The 19,884-nt window shown below is 40.8% G+C and overlaps 1 protein-coding gene across 4 annotated transcripts; it reads left to right on the top strand.

Annotated features, from left to right (window-relative positions):
• The first annotated feature begins 7,460 nt into the window (after positions 1–7,460).
• Positions 7,461–19,814, top strand: DENR (density regulated re-initiation and release factor). Of its 4 annotated transcripts, none has more exons than XM_026017090.2 (8): positions 7,461–7,650; positions 8,432–8,546; positions 12,865–12,884; positions 13,581–13,665; positions 15,589–15,672; positions 18,086–18,202; positions 19,279–19,418; positions 19,526–19,814. In XM_026017090.2, the coding sequence occupies exons 2-8, from the start codon at positions 8,441–8,443 to the stop codon at positions 19,568–19,570; spliced, it is 597 nt and encodes a 198-aa protein (XP_025872875.1). In that variant the 5' UTR covers positions 7,461–7,650; positions 8,432–8,440; the 3' UTR covers positions 19,571–19,814. The 4 variants fall into 4 exon arrangements, with proteins under 4 accessions (XP_025872875.1, XP_025872877.1, XP_072578829.1 ...); XM_026017092.2 differs by having other exon boundaries at positions 7,467–7,606; XM_072722728.1 differs by having other exon boundaries at positions 7,523–7,714.
• The last annotated feature ends 70 nt before the right edge of the window (positions 19,815–19,884 follow it).

Genomic DNA, 19,884 nt, shown 5'->3' with positions numbered 1-19,884 from the left:
AGGCTCCTTACAGGTAACCCGATGTGGTACCGGATCCCGGATCCCGGATCCCTGGATCCCACCCTGGGCCAAAGGCAGATGCTCAACCGCTTAGCCATCCAGGCGTTCCTAGGTTCATTTTTTTTTTTTTTTTAAGATTTATTTGTTTATTTTACAGAGAGGGAGCTGGAGGAGGGACAGAAGGAGAGAGAGTCTTGAGCAGACTCCCTGCTGAGCTTAGGAAGCCCTACAGGGGGCTTGATCTCAAGACAGTGAGATCCTGACCTGAGCTGAAACCAAGAGTCAGATGCTTATCCGACTGAGCCACCCAGGCACCCTGAGATAGATTCTTGAAGATGGGGCAGCCCTGGGTGGCTCAGGGGTTTAGCGCCTGCTTTCAGCCCAGGGTGTGATCCTGGAGACCGGGGATCAAGTCCCACGTAGGGCTCTCTGCATGGAGCCTGCTTCTCCCTCTGCCTTTATCTCTGCCTCTCTCTCTTTCATGAATAAATAAATAAAATCTTAAAAAAAAAAAAAGATTCTTGAAGATGTTGTTTTATCTTTAGAATCCAGCCATGCCTGAAATTGGGGAATCCACTCCTAGATTCTAAACCTGTTTGCACATCAAAGATCCAATTGCTTTTGAGAGAACAATTCTTGAAGGATATCCATCTTTCAGGAGAGAAAGAGGACAAATAAAAACTCTCTTTTAAAAAAAAAATTGTTTTTCTTTTCCAATTTAGACTAGGCCTAATAGATGAAGAATTCATTAGTTTTAAAGGTAGCTCATATGGCTTAGGAACAAACTGAACCCAATTCACTAAGCAGTTCTCTTCCGGGCATCTCAATCCACTGGTATTGAATTTTGTTGTACATATGGCACATGTCTGGTAATTTATTGCTAATAGATATGAAAGTATTAGAGTTTGAAATGTTATTTATTTAAACAAATGAGGTAGATTGAAGGTTAAGCTTATGATGTTTTTCTTTGGGCCAGCTCTTGTTATAAGAACTCTAAGAAGCCTTCTGGAGTAGAAGAGAAAAAAAAAAAAAAAAAAAACAACCGACTGACAGCCCATTGAATCTGCCATAGTTCATAGCAACCTATTTTACACATGAATTGTAAATAATTGTGAAATATAACTTTTTGAAAAAGTTTTATTTATTTAAGTAACTTTCACCCAACGTGGGGCTGGAACTCACGACCCCAAGATCAATAGTTGCATGCTCTTCTGAGCCCTGAAAATTATAAATTATTTTAATGCTTTACATCTTAGCCACCACTTTGGGGTTTCATCAAAATGTAAGTTTTTTTTTATGAGATTGTGCTCTGCAAGGGCATAATAGCCATCATATGTGTCACAGTGTTGGGAAACATTAGCTAGAATAGGTCTTTTTTTTTTTTTTTAATAAAGATTTAATTTGGGGGACGTCTGCGTGGCTCAGTGGTTGAGCATCTGCCTTTGGCTCAGGGTGTGATCCCAGAGTCGCAGGATCGAGTCCTGCATCAGGCTCCCTGCATGGAGCCTGCTTCTCCCTCTGTCTGTGTCTCTGCCTCTCTCTGTGTGTGTCTCTCATGAATAAATAAATAAAATCTTTTTTAAAAAAAGACTTAATATTTTTTGTTTGACAGAAAGAGAGACAGAACACAACCAGGGGGAGCAGCCAAGGGAGAGGGAGAAGCAGACTCCCCACTGAGCAGGGAGCCTGATGTGGGTCTGGATCCCAGGACACTGGGATCATGACCTAACCTGAAGGCAGACACTTAACTGACTGAGTCACCCAGGCACCCATAAAATAGGTCTTCATTAACCCCAATAAGGGCTTTTCTAGCCCTAAATACAATATTATTGTTCACCAGAACCAATTTGAAAGTGACACTCTGATTCAAACTGCTTAAGCAGAAATGATAATTTCATAACTGAAAGGTCCAGGATTAGAGCTGACTTCAAATGTGGGTGGAATCAGGGGTCAACATGCTGCATCTCTCAGCTCTGCTCTCCTTCATAATGACTTTACTCTCAGGCCATGTGGTGGCAAGATGACTGCCAGTAACTCTATTGTTCATCTCTGAGACTCAGTCCAGCGAGAAGGAGAGAACCTCTTTTCTAGAAGCTCCCTCAAGAATGTGCTGGAATTCACTATGATTGATCTACCCTTGAGTTATTTAATCATTATTACTAACAGAATATAACATGCTGATTGCCTTAAACCTGGGTCACATGCTCCACCTCTGGATGGGGAGTTGCAAAGGTTCATTTGGACCACATGGGTATTGTATGGAGGAGAGACAATCCCTTCCAAACTAAAATGGGCCTGTTATAGAGAGTGGATGCTAGAAAGACAATCAACAAATATCCATTCACCCCAAGTGACTATCTTGAAAATGCCCAGAAGGAACTAGTAGTAGAAAATATCTGGCTAAGGGCCAATCTAACCCCAAGATGGAAAAATAAAACCCATGACTTCTTGAGAAAATAGATGATCTTATGACAAGGTGTCACCTATGGTAAGAAGTCACTCCTAATCCAAGAAGCCCAGGGCAAACCTCTTTCATTCTCTTTGCTAGAGGACTTCTCAGAAAGTGTCAGAATGCCCCTTTGTCAATGCTTCATCCAAATGACTGGTCTTGCAACATTATTTCCCCATCATCCTTTAGCAAGGATTCACCTTTGTTCCTTTTTTTTCAGTCATGCTTTTCTTGACCACAGGTTTCCCTTTCATGCTAAAGGAACTGTCCCGGGGTACCTGAGTGTCTCAGTTGGTTAAGCATCTAACTCAATCTCAGCTCAGGTCTTGATCTCAGCGTTGTGAGTTCAAACCCCACATTACGTTTCATGTGGGGCTTACTTTAAAAAAAAAAAAAAAAAGGCAGCCCAGGTGGCTCAGCGGTTTAGCACAGCTTTCAGCCCAGGGTGTGATCCTGGAGACCCAGGACCAAGTCCCACATCTGGCTCCCTCCATGGAGCCTGCTTCTCCCTCGGCCTGTGTCTCTACCTCTTTCTCTGTCTCTCTCTCTCTGTCATGAATAAATAAATAAAATCTTTTTTTTTTAAAGATTTTATTTATTTATTCATGAGAGAGAGAGGGAGAGACATAGGCAGAGGGAGAAGCAGGCTCCATGCAGTGAGCCTGACATGGGATTTGATCCTGGGTCTCCAGGATCATGCCCTGGGCTGAAGGCAGGCACTTAACTGCTGAGCCACCCAGGAATCCCTAAAATCTTTTTTTTTTAAGTCATCTTTCTTTCCTCCCCTTTTTTCCTTCTATTTCATGCTTTCTGATGGTATAATTTAGGAATGTATTCTGTAGTATAATAGAAAATCCTACCGCATTGGCTTAAACTAAATGGGGTGCGGGAAAGCAGGGAATTTTCAAAATAGGAAGCCCTGGAAGGGAGGCAGTCAAGAACTGATATAGTAACTCAACAATGCTATCAGGAACACGGGCTTTTTTAGATATTTCCAGTCCCAAATCCTTAGCATAAGCAACTTCACGCTCAGGCTAGACCCTCGAGGTTGCAATATGGTTTATGTTCGAATACCAATCAGAAAGAAGAGAGAAAAGTCAAAGCTTTTTTTTTTTTGTTTTTTAAGATGTTATTTACTTATTTGACAGAGACAGAGAGCACAAACAGGGGGAGTGGGAGAGGGAGAAGTAGACTTCCCCACTGAGCAGAGAGCCCGGTGCAGGGCTAGATCCCAGGACCCTGGGATCATGACTTGTTTTTTTTTTTTTTTTTTTTTAATTTTTTTATTTATTTATGATAGTCACAGAGAGAGAGAGAGAGAGAGAGGCAGAGACATAGGCAGAGGAAGAAGCAGGCTCCATGCACCGGGAGCGCGACGTGGGACTCGATCCCGGGTCTCCAGGATCACGCCCTGGGCCAAAGGCAGGCGCCAAACCGCTGCGCCACCCAGGGATCCCTCGGATCATGACTTGAACTGAAGGTAGATGCTTAACTGACTGAGCCACCCAGGCACCCCACTGCCGTTTTTTTCTAAATGTGAGACCTTGTCCTTTTATTTGAGAAATATTAAATGATGAATTTCTAAAAGAATAAAAGCATGACTCTTACCTAATCATAAAATAAAAATGTGTCAGATATTTTACTTCATTTATTAAGGAAGTCAGTAAGATGTTAAAACCAATTCAAAGGAAAATTCTTGAAAACGTTCACACATAGGCAATCATATATACATAGACAGGCAATTGAGAATGCTATAATGAATGTACAAACAGATGGAAAACTAGGCGACAGAGAAATGATCAATTGCAGCTGCACCAGACACAATTCATTTGCATTTCTATGGACAAGAGCCGGTTGCATTACTATCAGTTTTCCACAATTTACAAAACCGTAAAATAGCTCAATGGTAGTGAAAGATGGAGATGACACCAAAGAGAGTGCTAGGACACCATGTATTTGTCCATTTAAAAATCTTTCACAATGTTCCTGACAGAAGGGATGCCCCTGTCACCACCTATCTATATCTCATTAACCAGAGCTGTGTCACATAGCCACCTTCGCGGTGAGGGAGGCTGGGAAGTGAAGCCTCTAGCTGGACACACTGCTCGCTTAAGCGAAGTAGTATTGTTAGTAAGGAAGTCTGCTCACCTATATACCCACTTGATGTAAGTGTGCTTGGGTTATTTAATAATTTTTAGCACACCTGAGTGTAAGAATGACTACAGTGGACATCTGTTGTTTTGATACTTTACCATCATTCCCTCTCATGGTCATAGTACCTCAAGGTTCTGTACTCTGTCTCCACTTCTAAAACACAGCTCCAAAGGTGGACAGTTGACTCACGGCTTGTTTAGTTATGGTGATTGATTTAGGATTGGATGCAGCTGGAGCCAGGCCAGTTAGATTCAATCTTTGAAATTTCATTGCAACAAAAGTGTGATTTACGTTAGGAAATATTAATATTTAAGTCAGAAAGATGTTTAGTCAATTTCCTGACAACGCTTGGTGCACAAGTGGAGTCCTATATTCTTTGCACAAATCACACTGCTCCTCAAAGAGTCTGTGGCTTCCTGGTGAGAAACTTCTGGGATTTTTCTTTATTTAGTATGTGGCTCCTGCTTTTAGAACTCGAGAGCTGATAGGCTGTAGCATGTCCTAGGAAGTACAAATCTGGGTTTGAATGCCAGCGGTGTCAGGCATAGTCTGCCTAGAAAATAACCCCATCTAAGTATTTAAAGCACGGGGGTTGGGGGTGGGTGGGAGTTTCATTCAAGGGATTGGTTACATGGGGGAATAAAGTGTTGGAAAGCTTAACAGAGGTGGTTGAGGCAATTCAGAGATTAGCAGCAACAAGAAGCCAACAATCACCGCTGCCAGGCTATAGATTAGATCCAGGGTATGTTACAGGTGCCCAGGTTCTGGGATTCCCTAATAATATAGACGGAGAACCAGTTATATCAGAGATGCTACTCACAAGGGTGGAGTGGATGGCTAGGGAGGTGGCTGTTCCTATTGCTGCCTCCTGTTGGCTAAACCTAGCTGGAAGCTCAGGAACAAGAAAGCCTGGGGATGTGGTCTCTGGGGGTCCAGCACCCCCTTGTTTACAAAGCAGAGCAAGAAAGGGGTGAGGAATGGAACTGAAGACATTGGGTCTACTACACTGGACTGGCCACTTATACATATTTCATTGCATTTAAGATGCCATTGATTATGAGATGCCATTATTTTATGCATCACTAAGAAAGAAAAAAGCTGCCAAATTAAACTATGACAAATGCTGAAATTTCATCCCTTGCAATGCATCTTGGTATGGGATATTAAAATGTGAAAAAATGTGCATCTTAAGACCCATAAAATATACTATTAGCTGTATGATCTTAGTCACATGTCAACTTAATTCATTTCCACCTTTGAGCTATGATTTTACCAATCTGGAAATTGAAGACAATACCTACCTCATAGGGTTATCTTTTTTAAAAAAGATTTTATTTAATCATGAGAGACACACACACAGAGAGGCAGAGACATAGGCAGAGGGAGAAGCAGGCTCCTTGCCGGGAGCCTGATGCTGGACTTGATCCCAGGACCACAGGATCAGGACCTGAGCCAAAGGCAGATGCTCAACCAGTGAGCCACCCAGTTGCTCCCTTATAGGGTTACTGTAAGGACTGAATCAGCTATCACTTTTAAGACTGCTAAATTTAGCAAGAGTAGGCACTTTGTCTCTTGTTCACTGCATCCCCAGTGCTTATGTAGGACAGTGACTGCATGATAGGAACTCAAGAAAATTTTGTGGATGGGACGCCTGGATGGCTCAGCAGTTAAGCTCTGCCTTTGGCTCAGGGCGTGATCCTGGAGTTCAGGGATTGAGTCCCACATCAGGCTTCCTGAGGGGAGCATACCTCTCCCTCTCCCTTTGCCTGTGTCTTTCATAAATAAAATCTTAAAATATTTTTTTTTTTTTTTTTTTTGTGGAATGAATCCACCTGGACTCTATACCCAAATGAGCAGGTTTTTGACACATAATGGCAGGTGGGTGTCAATAAGTGGAAGTTATTATTGGAATCGAAAGCTATTATTATTGGAATCAACCATGTTTGGGAACAAGATCTTCTTTCACTAGTCACACAGAATTGACTCTTCTGCAAGGAGGTTAGGGTGGAGACTCCTCTTTTATTTAAGAAAGATGTCAGAGTGGAGGCAGCAGTCACCGGTGAAAGAGATTATGCCAGATGGTTTTGTGCACGCATAAAGTAAACCGTGAGCAGAAAATGTAAGGATGGTGGTGGCGCAAATGAAGTCGGCCGGGAAGAAGGGGAATGAGGTGAAGGACAAAGCAACCTCCACCGCCTACCAAGCACTCCTTGGTCATCCTTTTCCTACCCCTCAGAGGTTTGCAAGCTCTGTAGCGTTGTTCCCATTTCACCTACGGGACTGGGAGGGACTCCGGCGGAGCAAGGTTAGGAAAGGATTTTCCCAGAAGGAAACAACTAGACGGAAGCAAAGCTAGGGCGCCCCGCGGGTGGTAGTGTCCGTCCGCCTGAGACCTGGGGGACTGGTAGTAAAGACGAGGATGGTGATGACAGCAGCTGTTGGGGTGGTGTGACATTACGGGGCGACTGGAACAATCTAAATAGCGTTCATATTATCTTCCCAAGAATAACTCAGTCAATGCAGGGAAAGGTGTTGAAATGAAACCAAACGCCTTTTCCAGGTGCCATCTCCCCGCGGAGCAGTGACTTATCCAACAGGCTGGAGGTTAGCCAGAACTCAGGATGCACCCCAGACTAGGGGCAACATCCCCCAGCTCCACAATAGGGAGTCACCGATGATTTCAGCGCACATCTCCTCTTCCCTCTCCGCGTCGGCTTCCGCTCCGCGCGCCGCCAGCAAACCGACCGTCCACCCTCTCCCCCGAGGAACGAGCACCGCCTACTGGCTGTCAGCCGCTCGGAGGTGTGGCTCCGCCCCCGAGCACAATGCGCATGCTCCCCAGTGCCCCTCCGCCTCCGCCTTTAGGCTTCTCGCGACAGCCTCCCAGCGGCGACCTGAATCTCGCGATAAAGGCTTATTGTCTCGCGGGACCGCGGCTAGCCGACGGGCTTTCTGGCGGCCCTGGCCGGGGAAGAGGAATTGCATGTGTTGCTTCAGCTGGCGGTAGTGGCGGGAGCGGAGGCGGCGGGGGTTGTGCGACCGCCTGGGTAACGACCCCTCGAGCCTCTCCCTCTTCCGAAGAGCTCGTAGAGAGCGTGGGGGGAAGCCGAGGTGCTGTCCGGCGGAAGGGGGCCGGGCCGGGCGTCTCCACACCCCCGCCCACATGGGCCCCTGTGGTGTCCCTGGGATTGCCCCTTCGCCTCGGATCTCCCCCTAACTCCTGGCCGCCCATGTCGCCCCAGTGCTCTTACATTCTGCCCCTTGCCGATTCTTCTGCCCCCATTTTCTGTCTTCAGATTCTGGTCTCCCCGCCCCCTCCCACTCCCATCGCTTCCCGGATTCCTGTGTCCCTCGCTTGGCGTTTAGCTGCCCCTACACCCTGTACTCTGGGCACCTCTGGTCACTCATCCCTTCTTCGTAGGCTCTTTTAGCCTCTTTTATTCTATGTGGCCTTTATTGCAGTTTGCATCCCTCCCATTTCATCCCCAGACCTTTTGCCCCCTCACTACGGATCATCCTCCCTATCCTATTACCCCATTGCGTCCTCTTTCCACTAGAGCCCCCCACCCCCACCCCGACCCATTCTTCACGGTGCTTTTTCTCCCGTCACTTGCTTCCCTGTAGACCTGTGGAGCTGGTTGGTGGTGCGCCCAGAATTGCTCACATTTTATGGATCCTAATGCAGCTTGTATCCTTCACTTAAGAACAGAATGGAAACATTTAGGGTTGAGGTATTTCCAGTGGGCGGAAGTGAGGCTACCTCTGAACACTGCTTCTTTGAGGTCTTGGTCCAAAATAGTGAAAATGTGTTATTTTCCTTGTTTGCAGGTTTGTGAGATGGCTGCTGATATTTCTGAGTCCGGTGGGCATGATTGCAAAGGAGACTCGAAGGGCAATACCAAGTTAGATGCAGACTACCCACTTCGAGTCCTTTACTGTGGAGGCAAGTGTTACAAAGCAGAAAATGGCTTTTGCTCACTTTGTTTTTATGCATTATGATTGTATATCACATGTGATCCTGTTAATCCTTTTCTCATCTGTCTTTGCTATTTGTGAAACCCTTAATTGGAGCCGCAAGGTTGGGGGTGGGGCACTGGTGAAGAGGAGGCATGGGTTTACAGATTTTCAAAACCTGTAATGACTTGTGTCTTGCTACTTGGCCTGGAAAAGCTTGCAGTCCAGTTGGAAGAGAGGCATGCAAATAGATTATTTCAACCTAATGTTACTTGCTGGTCTGGCTATTAAAGGAGGACTTCTTGGAAGATACTGAGTCTGAAGAGATGACAAGGACTGGATAAAGTGGAGAAGGGCATCCCAGATGAAGTGAATGGCTATGCAAGAAAAGGCTTGGTGGATGCACATCTGTGGAAAATGAAAAACTCTAGATTAGTATAGTGTTTATATTATAGGGAGGATGTCAGTAAGGAAAGAAGATGAGATTGGAGCGATGGGTAGTAGGACAGTCTTGAGAAAGTATTCTTGGTTTGATTGATAATATGTGTATTAGATTGAATCAGGATTTTTTTTTCCCTTCGAGTGTTTTTTCCTCATTTCTTTTCCCCTCATTTTCAATACAGAAATATTTGTGAGTTGGAAATGCTCTAATTTTATTAGTATTTTGGAAAGTTTGAAGGTCCAAGATAGCAAAAGAGGAAATAAATAATTTTTTTCAGGAAATATTTTTGATCACTTACTCTGTACCTTGCAGTGTTTTAGGTACTGGGGACTAAGTGAGTAAGTCAGAAAAGGCACTTGTGTTTGGAGACTTTACATACTGTGAGTGTAATAGAGACGTCATCTGGAGTTTAAGCACTATAGAAGCAGAGGGGATGTCACTGAGTTAAACAATTTTGTCAACTTGCCATTTATCAGATATCTTTGCTAATAAAATTATTATACCTCAGTAAGAGTATGGGAATTCAGTAAGAGTAAGGCACAGGAATTCTTTGTAGGGTTGATTGAGTTTTGTTATGATATTGGTCTTATATGGTCATCTTATTGCCTTTGGAGTCACAGACTGAGGTCTGCATTCTGACTCCAGCATTACCAGCTATGTGACTTTGGGCAAGTTACCTAATTCACTTAAGATTTAGATGTCTGTTTTTTAAGATCTGTACAATGGAAATGATGATTGTATCCTGTCAGGTGACTTGTATAAAGCTTCTGACATAGCAGCTAACACAGAAACATAGTACAATTAAGTTTTATTGTAAGAGAAGGACATTAGTATGGTTTATCTTTGTCAGATGTAGTTAAGAGCTCTTGTTCTTTATATGCTATTTCATCTAATCTAAGCCTCTGTTTTATAAGATTCACCATTATTTTATGTTCCACTAAGAAAAAACCTGTCAGATTGACGTGCCGTAATTATAAGATGCATCCCTATAAAAATGAAAAAAATTTAGAATTGATGAAATATGGTATATGAAAACCATCCTGTTAAATTGCTTATGTGACTGCTAAGGTGACTTTTGAATAACTGCACTAAATATGCAAACCACCCCAGTGGACCAGAGGTCCCTAACCTTTTAGAGAAAGGTTTATTTATTTCCCTCCCTAATTTGTATTGATAATCTAGGCATAAACTGGGGACGGGGTTACTTCCTCAAGGAGTTTATGGTCTAGTTGTAGAAGAAGCAATATTAGAAAATATTAAATGCTAAATTAAATAGTACTGATTATAATAGTGAATTAGGAGTTTAGGAAAAGGCATCTTTTTCAGAGGAAAGTAGGCAAATTTCCAAGGAAATGAGAAGGCTCAGACAATGCATAGAATTTGCAAGGAAAGGTGAAGGAATTCATAAGAACAATATGGTAGTAAGATTTAATACAGTGTCTTCAGGGGAGAGGGAAAAGAAAGGGCTGATTGGAACAGAATGCTGGTTCGCATAGACTGAGAAACAAGGTTAGGTAGGATGGGGTCATTTCTGGGGAGACATTTTGTCTTCAGGATTGTGACTTCAGACTCAATCTGAGTTTGAATCCTGACTCAGCCATCTACTCCCTTGTGTTACCTTGGCCAGTTTCCTCATCCATTAAAGACCCTACTTAGGAGAATGTAGAGAAGGAATAATACTCTTAAAGGCTCCACCTTCTAATACCGTCATGTTGGATTAGAGTTTAAACATAGTAGTTTTGAGGGGACACAAACATTCAGACCATAGCAGAAGATATCGTGGTTGAAGATGCCTTGTTCTTCATGTTGCGTTATGTCAGCAAGTACATAATGTCAGGTTGTTCCACTATTAGTGATGTGAGGTTTGATGGTAAATGCTAGATCTTTGTGTCGAAAAGCTATGGTTTGCAGAAAAGGAAATTGACTTTAAAAGCAAATAACCGTGAGCCCAAAAGAACCATCCAGATGTTTGCATTGTATTAGAATTTTGTCAAGCTGAATATTCTTTGAAATGATGTACAAAGTTTTATAGTTTAGCATTTGCTGAAATGGTATTTAACCTATAATTAAATTCTGAAAGTGTGACTGAATATCTGCACCTACTGTTCTTTTTTTTGTTGTTGTTGTTGTTTCAAGATTTTATTCATTCCAAAAAAAAAAAAAAAAAAAAAAGATTTTATTCATTCATTCATGATAGAGGCAGAGACACAGGCAGAGGGAGAAGCAGGCTCCATGCCAGAAGCCCGACGCGGGAGTCGATCCTGGACTCCAGGATCGCGCCCTGGGCCAAAGGCAGGTGCAAAACCACCGAGCCACCCAGGGATCCCCTGCACCTACTGGTATTTGAACTTGAACTGTGAGGATTGTAGAGGTCTTGGTTAACCAGGGAGAGCTTTGGAGGAGAGATCTCCACACTTGAAATAAAGAGATACTAGGTTCCAGTTTTCTTCTGCCACATACCATTTTTGTCCTTGGATGAGCTACTTAACCTTTCTTAGAGCATCATCTATAAAAAAATGATGGGGAACACCCGGGAGGCTCAGCGGTTGAGCGTCGGCCTTCGGCTCAGGGCATGATCCTGGGATCCAGGATTGAGTACCATAAACCTCTGCCTGTGTTTCTGCCTCTCTCTCTCTCTCTCTCTCTTTCTCTTTGTCTCTCATGAATAAATAAATAAAGTCTTTTAAAAAAATAGTGATGGTGGGATGAGGAGAAGGCATACTACTGTCACATGGCTGGCACACAGCTGCCCTACCTGTGTATGTCATGTAATCTGATTTTGTGGTTAAGAGCTTCAAAAACTGGGATGTCTGAGTGGCTCAGTGGCTGAGTGTCTGCCTTGGCTCAAGGCGTGATCCTGGAGTTCTGGGATGGAGTCCCACATTGAGCTCCCTGCATGGAGTCTGCTTCTCCCTCTGCCTATGTCTTTGCCTCTCTCTTTCTGTGTCTCTCGTGAATAAATAAATAAAATGTTTATTTAAAAAAAGCTTCAGAAACTGGCCAGGGTTCAAATCCTGTTCTGCTAACCACATGCAGCAGGTTACTTACCTATCGGTAATGCGATGTGGTATTTCTTACTTAGATCATCACAGGGTAGTGATGATGACACATAATAATGCATATAATGATAATTGCTCTGATGAGAAATGCTCTGCTTCCTCACAAATTTCAAGATAATTGAGCACACTGAACTACTCTATTCTTCACCTTAAGAGAACAAAATAAACAGTTGACCCAGTAACAGAATTCTATTTAAACAGAATTCTATTTAAAATCAGGAAACCTTTTGAGTTCTAATTCTTTATCTCATGCAGCCTGTATGAGGACAAGATTGAACCTACATTCCTTTTAGCTTTATAGGTGCTTAATCTTATGTAGGATAATATGAAAAAGGAAAGAAAACGTGTATTGCAAAGAAATGGTAGCAAAAGTGCTACTGAAGTCTATAAGTATGTTAGTATGAATAAAAACTGGTGGCTGTTTTGGTAAAACTATCAAAAGAACCAGTTCGTTTCAAGCTTTGTTGTATGGGGAATTGTTCTCAGCTTAGCTTCAGACGTATTAAAGTGGTTATGGTAAAACCTTAAGCTATGCAAGATAGTATAGTTTGTTGTTCCATCAACTGAGGGTTATAGTCTTTAGATTAGAAACAAAAAACTTCATAGAAAATTTCTATGAACCATGTACCTTTTACCTCAAAAAAAAGTGTGACGGGTCGTATTTGAAAAGTGGTACAGAATTTATAGGAAAATGTAGAAATGAAACATTTTGTCAGATTTAAAAGTTAGGATGAGCCTTGTGTGTTTATATATATATATATATATATTTAAGTTTTCCAATCTTTTTTTTTTCTCCATTTCCCCAGTCTGTTCATTACCAACAGAGGTAAGTCTTTTTCAAATTCTTTTTTTACCTTCTGCATTTGGGGTCATTGATTTTAGAGCTAGCCTGAGAACTTTTTTCTATTTTTCATATCTGTCATTTGGTAGTACAGTTTTAACTTTATAGAGAATCTTGGATTAGAATAATTTTATAGTCTTAATTGTTTTCTTAAGACTTTGTATCATATGTGTACATTGTGTACATCTCTTGCACCTGACTATACAGTTTGGACTTTGCTTGAAATTCATGAATAGTTAGCTAATAAAATAAGAGTAGCTTTAAAACCAAAATCTAATTTCTAAGCAGAGGAAAGCATAAATTAAAATTATGTATAAGATTTTCTGTTAATAAGCTTCTGAGTCAGGATCTGTTGGCAAGTCACAAAAATACTGAGACACCTGTGTGTCCAAAGCAAGAAATAAGCATGCTTGGTTTTGTTTGCTGCTTTTTCTAATGCCCTTCTGTTTGATGGGGGAAAAAAATACTACAATGAGGAAGTGTTTAATCCTTTTTAAATTCTAATTGCTTATGGAGCATTTCCTGGTGGAACACAGAATTCTTGTGGATAAGACATCAGTGGGAGTGGTTAGTTTCATCATTCTTAATATGGTAAATGTAGGGAATGACTTAATTAAAATGTATTGGTTGATTGAAAATGTTCTGTTGTGACTCAATTTGTTCTCCCCTCTAATCTCCCAGTACTGTGAATATATGCCTGATGTTGCTAAATGTCGACAGTGGTTAGAGAAGAATTTTCCAAATGAGTTTGCAAAACTTACTGTAGGTATGAACCTTTTTTTTCTTTCATCAAAGCTTGTGTATCTGAAACAAATGCACATAAGGCATTATTTTAAAGATAAGAAAGTGCTCCTTTATTTATATTTTTAAAATATTTTATTTATTCATGATAGACACAGAGAGGCAGAGACATAGGCAGAGGGAGAAACAAGTTCTCTGTAGGGAGCCTGATGTGGGCTTGATCCCAGGACCCCAGGAACACGACCTGAGCCAAAGGCAGACTCTCAACCACTGAGCCATCCAGGTGTCATGAAAGTGCTCCTTTAGTAGGATATTACAGAATTGTATTTATATCTATTAACTTTAAAACCATTTTACATTTTTGGGTTAAAACTCCTTATATAGAATCACACACAGTTTCATGTGTCTTAACTCTGAGAGAGTTCAGGATAACTTTCTTATAAGAATAATGGCTTAGGAGCAAATGTATTTTCAATCATTCATTTAACAAATTATTTCTTGTGAGTATACTATATACTACACATTGTTTTAGATGCTGGGGATAAAGTAGTAAACAAAAGATCTATTATTTGGAAATTATATTCTAGAAGAGGAGACTAAGTAAAATAAGACAAAATAAGTATGTTAAATAATGATAAGTAGAGAATGGGGAGATAAAAATTGTTGAGGGAGGAAATTGGAAATTTTGAGTGGTGGTAGGAAAGATTTTGCTGAAAAGACCACATTTAAACAAAGATCTAAAGGAAGTAAGGGAGTGAGTCATTTGGATATCTGGGAGAACATTCTAGGTGCAGGGCAAGTGCAAAGGCCCTGAGGTAAAAGCTTACTTGTTATATTCAGGAAATCTCAAGGAAGCCTTTGTGTCTGGAGCTTATTGAAGGAGGGGGAGAAGGGTCAGAGATGAAGTCAGAGAGGTAAGGCGGACCACACCCTAAAGGCCAAGACTTGGCATTTATTCAGGAGATGTGGAGCAGGAGAGCGATAAGGTTGAACTTTTGTTTCAACAGCATCTCTGGCTGCTGTGCTAAAGAACAGACTGAAGAGGGGCACAGGCAGTAAAGGGAGACCAGATAGGAGGCCGCAGCAGTAATTAGGCCAGGAGACGATGATGACTGACCAGAATGGTAGCAGTGGAGGTGGGGAGAAGTGATCAGATTCTCAGTGTGGTTTGAAGGTAGAGCTGACAGTTTTCTGGTATGCTGCATGTGGGATGTGAGAAAAGGAGGCATCTAGGGTTTTGGCAACCAAAAGAATGGAGTTGCTGTTGCCAGAAGAAAGAAGACTACAGAGAACAGATTTCTTCAATTTGTTAAAATTGTTGGCTGCTCTTACAAGATTGGTGGAAATGAAGACAGTAGCAGGAAGAAGGGAAAGCCTGGGCTCAGAACAGGCCTATCAGATGTACCCGGTGTTATTCCACCATTTGCTGCTTTGATTTTCAGATTGTTTTTAAGAAGCGCAACCCCTGAAACATATAAGGCCTTTTTGGATAGTAGCTACAGTCATTGTTGGAAAAGAATCCTACAGTTAGGTGTTGCAGTCTGCATGGTCATGGTCAACCTGGGACAGGACCTGCCTAGGACATGATAAGACCTGGGGAGGGAGTTGTCTTATTCAGGATGAGACCTCCTGTTGCATAGATAAGTATGTTTAGATAGGAAACACTCCTGCAGAGTGTGAGTGTTTCCTACTCCTTTCATGTGGGTGAAAAGATCCTAATCTTCACATATCAAAAACTTAGTTTTGTCTTCTGTCACCTTGCACTTGACCATAATGACCAGAATTAGACTTGATAGAAATTTAACAATATAATTGTTTGCTTTATAAGTGGCATGATCAGTTGTTGGCAAGATGCTTTATTTGTATACGAAGTTGCTCAAAGGTGATTTTTTTTTTAAGGTTATATTGAAGTGATGTTAATGCTTTTGGATTTCACTGTTACATCTAGAAAATTCACCGAAACAAGAAGCTGGAATTAGTGAGGGTCAAGGCACAGCAGGGGAAGAGGAAGAGAAGAAAAAGCAGAAAAGAGGTAAGGCCTAAATCCATGGCTTGATTTACATAAACACACTTTTCCTCTCTCAGAGGAAATAACATAATGAAGGCAGTCCTAAAGCCAGTAATATCTACCTGCTGATGTAATTCCATATGTGTACCCTACAGAGTGGTACAGAATCATATTCTCAGGATGACTGGATGCCATTTGATTTGGGCTTTATCAGTAAATTGGACCTAGGACAACATGCTTTAATTGCTCTGTGCATATGCAAAAAGCAACCAACCAGCTTGATGACTTCAAAATTTTGTTACCTTATTAAAATAACTATGTATCTTATGTAGAGTGAGGACATTTATAAAAGATTTTATTTATTTATTTATTTAAGATTTTATTTATTTACTCATGAGAGACAGAGAGAGAGGCAAAGACATAGGCAGAGGGAGAAGCAGGCTCCATGCAGGGAGCCCAATGCAGGACTCGATCCCAGGACTCCAGGATCATGTCCTGGGTCGAAGGCAGGCACTCAACTGCTGAGCCACCCAAGCATCCCTAAAAGATTTTATTCTCTTATTATGTTGTCAGCTCAGTTTATTTTATTTTTTTTTAAATAGCTGTCGCATATACCTGTTTACCTTTCCTAAAACGAATTCCTCTACTCTGGATTCTGTTCCTGCCTGTATCTTCTGCCTTGATTATTCTCCCCTATGACTAAAATTAGCTTATAAATAAGGACTTTGCCTCTTTCAAGAAAAATTCCCATGTCTTCATTTGCCTTATCCTTTGCCCTGCCCTTCTTAACCAGACTTTTGTAGTAAGACTAGACTTACTGTCCTTGGCATTTGAGCACGCCTTTCTCGTTGAAACTCTTGTACTTCCTTTGTTTTTGTGACAGACTTCTTTCTTCATTTTCCCTGTCACTCCTCTTTGGTCTTCTGTGCAAACTTCTCCCTTCTGTCCCTTAAAAGTTATATTTCCCAGGATCCTGTGCTTGGCCCTTTTACCTCCTCATTCTGCAGTTTTCTCCCTGAGTTTCACATTCTTAACTTCTGACATCACTCTACACTTGCAATTCCTACATCTATACCTCTAGTCCTAGCCTATGTCTCTAGACTGGCAATGTGCATGGTCCCACAGACACCTCAAATGCAGTATTTCCAAAAAAAAACAAACTAACAAGTCTTTTGGTTAAGCACAGCATGCTTTATCTAGTCATCTGAGCCAGGACCTGACTGACATGTTGGTTTTCTTTCTTTCTTCCTTTTAATCATTTTTTTTAATAGTCCCCTTCCGTAGTTTATTTAGTACTAATTCTTTTTTTTTTTTTTTTTAATTCCTTTTGATTAGTTCTGAATTCTGTTTTTTCTCCTCCTTACTCTGGCCTCTGCCTAGTTGCCATTACCTTTACCACTGCTTTGTTAGGTTTTGATATATTTCCTCCTAAACTACTATAGGAGCTCTCTCTTGGCCTTATTCCTCAAATTCACCTTCCATGCTATAGGTTTATCTCATAAGGCCTAATCTGGTTTTTTCACTCTTCTATTCATTCAGTGGCTTTTTTTTTCTTTCTTTTCTTTTTTTTTTTTTTTAAGATTTATTTATTTATGAGAGACACAGAGAGAGAGAGGCAGAGACATAGGCAGAGGGAGAACCAGGCTCCCTGCAGGGAGTCCAGTGCAGAACTCAGATCGGAAGACCCTGGGATAACGACCTGAACCAAGGCAGAGGCTCAGCCACTGAGCCATCCAGGCATCCCAGTGGCTTTTCTTCTGCCTCAGTATAAAATCAAATAACAGAGCTTGATGTGCTAGTCCTTTAATGACTGGTAGGTAATCTCTTGCTTTTCTGGCTTTATTTCCTGCATATACATAAACATCTTTCATCAGACAATTGTAGTTCTCAAGTATGCCTTCTCTTATCTTTTTACTTGTTCCCTTGTCCTGGGATATCCTTTCTTACCGGATCTCTCCAGTCCTTTTGCTTTCATCTGGACAGTTCTTCTACAGAACTAAGATGCCATTTCTTCTGTGAAATCTTTTCACAGAAGGTGCTCTTTCTTTTCTTTTCTGTCCTCCAAAGGGTGAGTTAGGCTGTTCCTCTGAAAGCTATGGTAGTACAGTATATGTGGATTCTGTTATAGTATGTACCAGTTGCAGTAATTAAACCTTTTTTTGTCTCTCTTCACTAGACTGAGAGTCCCTGGAGGCCAGGGACTATGTTTTCTTCTGTTCATCTTTGTGTCCTCAGCCCTTAGTGCAGTGCTTGGTACAGATTACTTAATAAATATTTATTGAATAACTCATGCATGTGTTTATTACTTTTGTATTAGAAGCAAAAACTTTAGAAATTAATCTTTGGTACCTTTTAAAAATTAATAAGCTTAAAGACAGCATTCTTTATATTAGACACTAAACAATTGATACTAAGCTCATTTTTTTCATAAATGAAGGTGGAAGGGGTCAAATAAAGCAAAAAAAGAAGACTGTACCACAAAAAGTTACGATAGCCAAAATTCCTAGAGCAAAGAAGAAATATGTAACAAGAGTATGTGGCCTTGCAACTTTCGGTGAGTTTTAAGTATGTTTAAAATGTGTGAACTATATTCTCTTTGTTGCTCTCTGCCTCCCTCTCTGTCTGTCTTGCTCTTTCTTTTTTAATCCGGTTTCATGAAAATTTCACAGGTCTGTTTTTTGCTAAGAATATACAAAATGAGATTTTGCATGTCAAACTATAGCTTCAAAATCAAAATTTGATGTTTAAATCGTGTATAACTTTTTCCTTTCCAGAATACCTGCTTGAGCACTTTTTATGGGGATTGAGGAGGGCTAGGTAGGATTCCTTGAAGCCTATCAATACTGCTCCTCTGTCCCTTCAGGCTTGATGGCAAAAGGCTGCAAAATGCCTCGCGCCCTCTGGGAATGATAGTAGAGGGTGAGGGAATGTGGGTTTCAGCAGAATGTCCTGCATTAGAGCTCTTTCTGGAGGCTTTGAATGAACAGTGAAATTGTAAACCAAGGTCCCTTCATGTGACAACACAGTTGAAAAGCAATCATTAGATAGTAGGTTTGTTTCCCTGCTGTAACTATTTCTCTTGTAAAAAGGGATAAACAAAAGAACTTCATTGTACTTGGAAATATATATGTAATGCTTGGAATTAATGAGTTCCTGGATTTATTTTGGTCTTACTGTAGGAGTTACAAATAGTATGAATGATGCCTTTTTGGGGGGAGGGGTGATAGGATGCATCTTTTATTTGTTTATTTATTTATTTATAAAATTCAGTTAATTAACATACAGTATATTATTAGTTTCAGAGGTAGAGTTCAGTGATTCATCAGTTGCATATAACACCCAGTGCTTATTACATCACTTACCCTTCTTAACGCCCATCACCCAGTGGCTCCATCCTTCCTGAATAATGCTAGTTTCATGTGCTGAAGCTTTATTTGACCTTGAAAATATAAGTTAATGGTTAAGACCACTATCTAGTAACTTGTAACTGTCATTCTGAAAGGAGTATGAAACCCATTAAGGTGATCTGTTTTATGAAATTAAGATGCAGATTGAATTTCAAAATGGAAAAATATCTTTGATATACAATTCCAGTTATAGTCTTGCTGTTTGTTTTTTTTTTTTAAACAGAAATTGATCTTAAAGAAGCACAAAGATTTTTTGCTCAAAAATTCTCCTGTGGTGCCTCAGTAACAGGAGAGGATGAAATCATCATTCAGGGAGACTTTACAGATGACATAATTGATGTCATTCAGGAAAAATGGCCAGAGGTGAGTAGATAGAACGTGTGCATCAGTGGTTATAAGTTTTTAAAGCAAGTTGTTTCCATGTTATTTAAAACCATAATTCATGTGATGTAATTATTTGTGTTTTATAGGTGGATGATGATAGCATCGAAGATCTTGGAGAAGTAAAGAAGTGATTTTGAAAATTTGTCTCTATTTAATGATCTGAACTGAGAGTTAATATGGCCAAAGGGAGAGAGGCCTTTTGAAAATATATATTTATCCTACAGTAAAACTGTAGACTACCCTCACCCTTGGCATTTTCACTGTTCTGTATAAGGCTGCTTGTTTTTTTTATTGCCAAAGTCTAATAAACGGGAGACTGTCATGCTTATGCATGAAATAGAATTTAGTCAAATAAAAATTTTTGGTCATTTGGTACTGACTTTTCTCTTTCTCTTTTTAACTTTTTATTTTTGGAAAAACACTAGATTTTTTTGTGCAACGCTTT

Source organism: Vulpes vulpes, chromosome 10 (genome assembly GCF_048418805.1).
Source record: "Vulpes vulpes isolate BD-2025 chromosome 10, VulVul3, whole genome shotgun sequence".
NCBI classification, from domain to species: domain Eukaryota; kingdom Metazoa; phylum Chordata; class Mammalia; order Carnivora; family Canidae; genus Vulpes; species Vulpes vulpes.
This window is presented reverse-complemented; position numbering and strand designations above follow the sequence as displayed.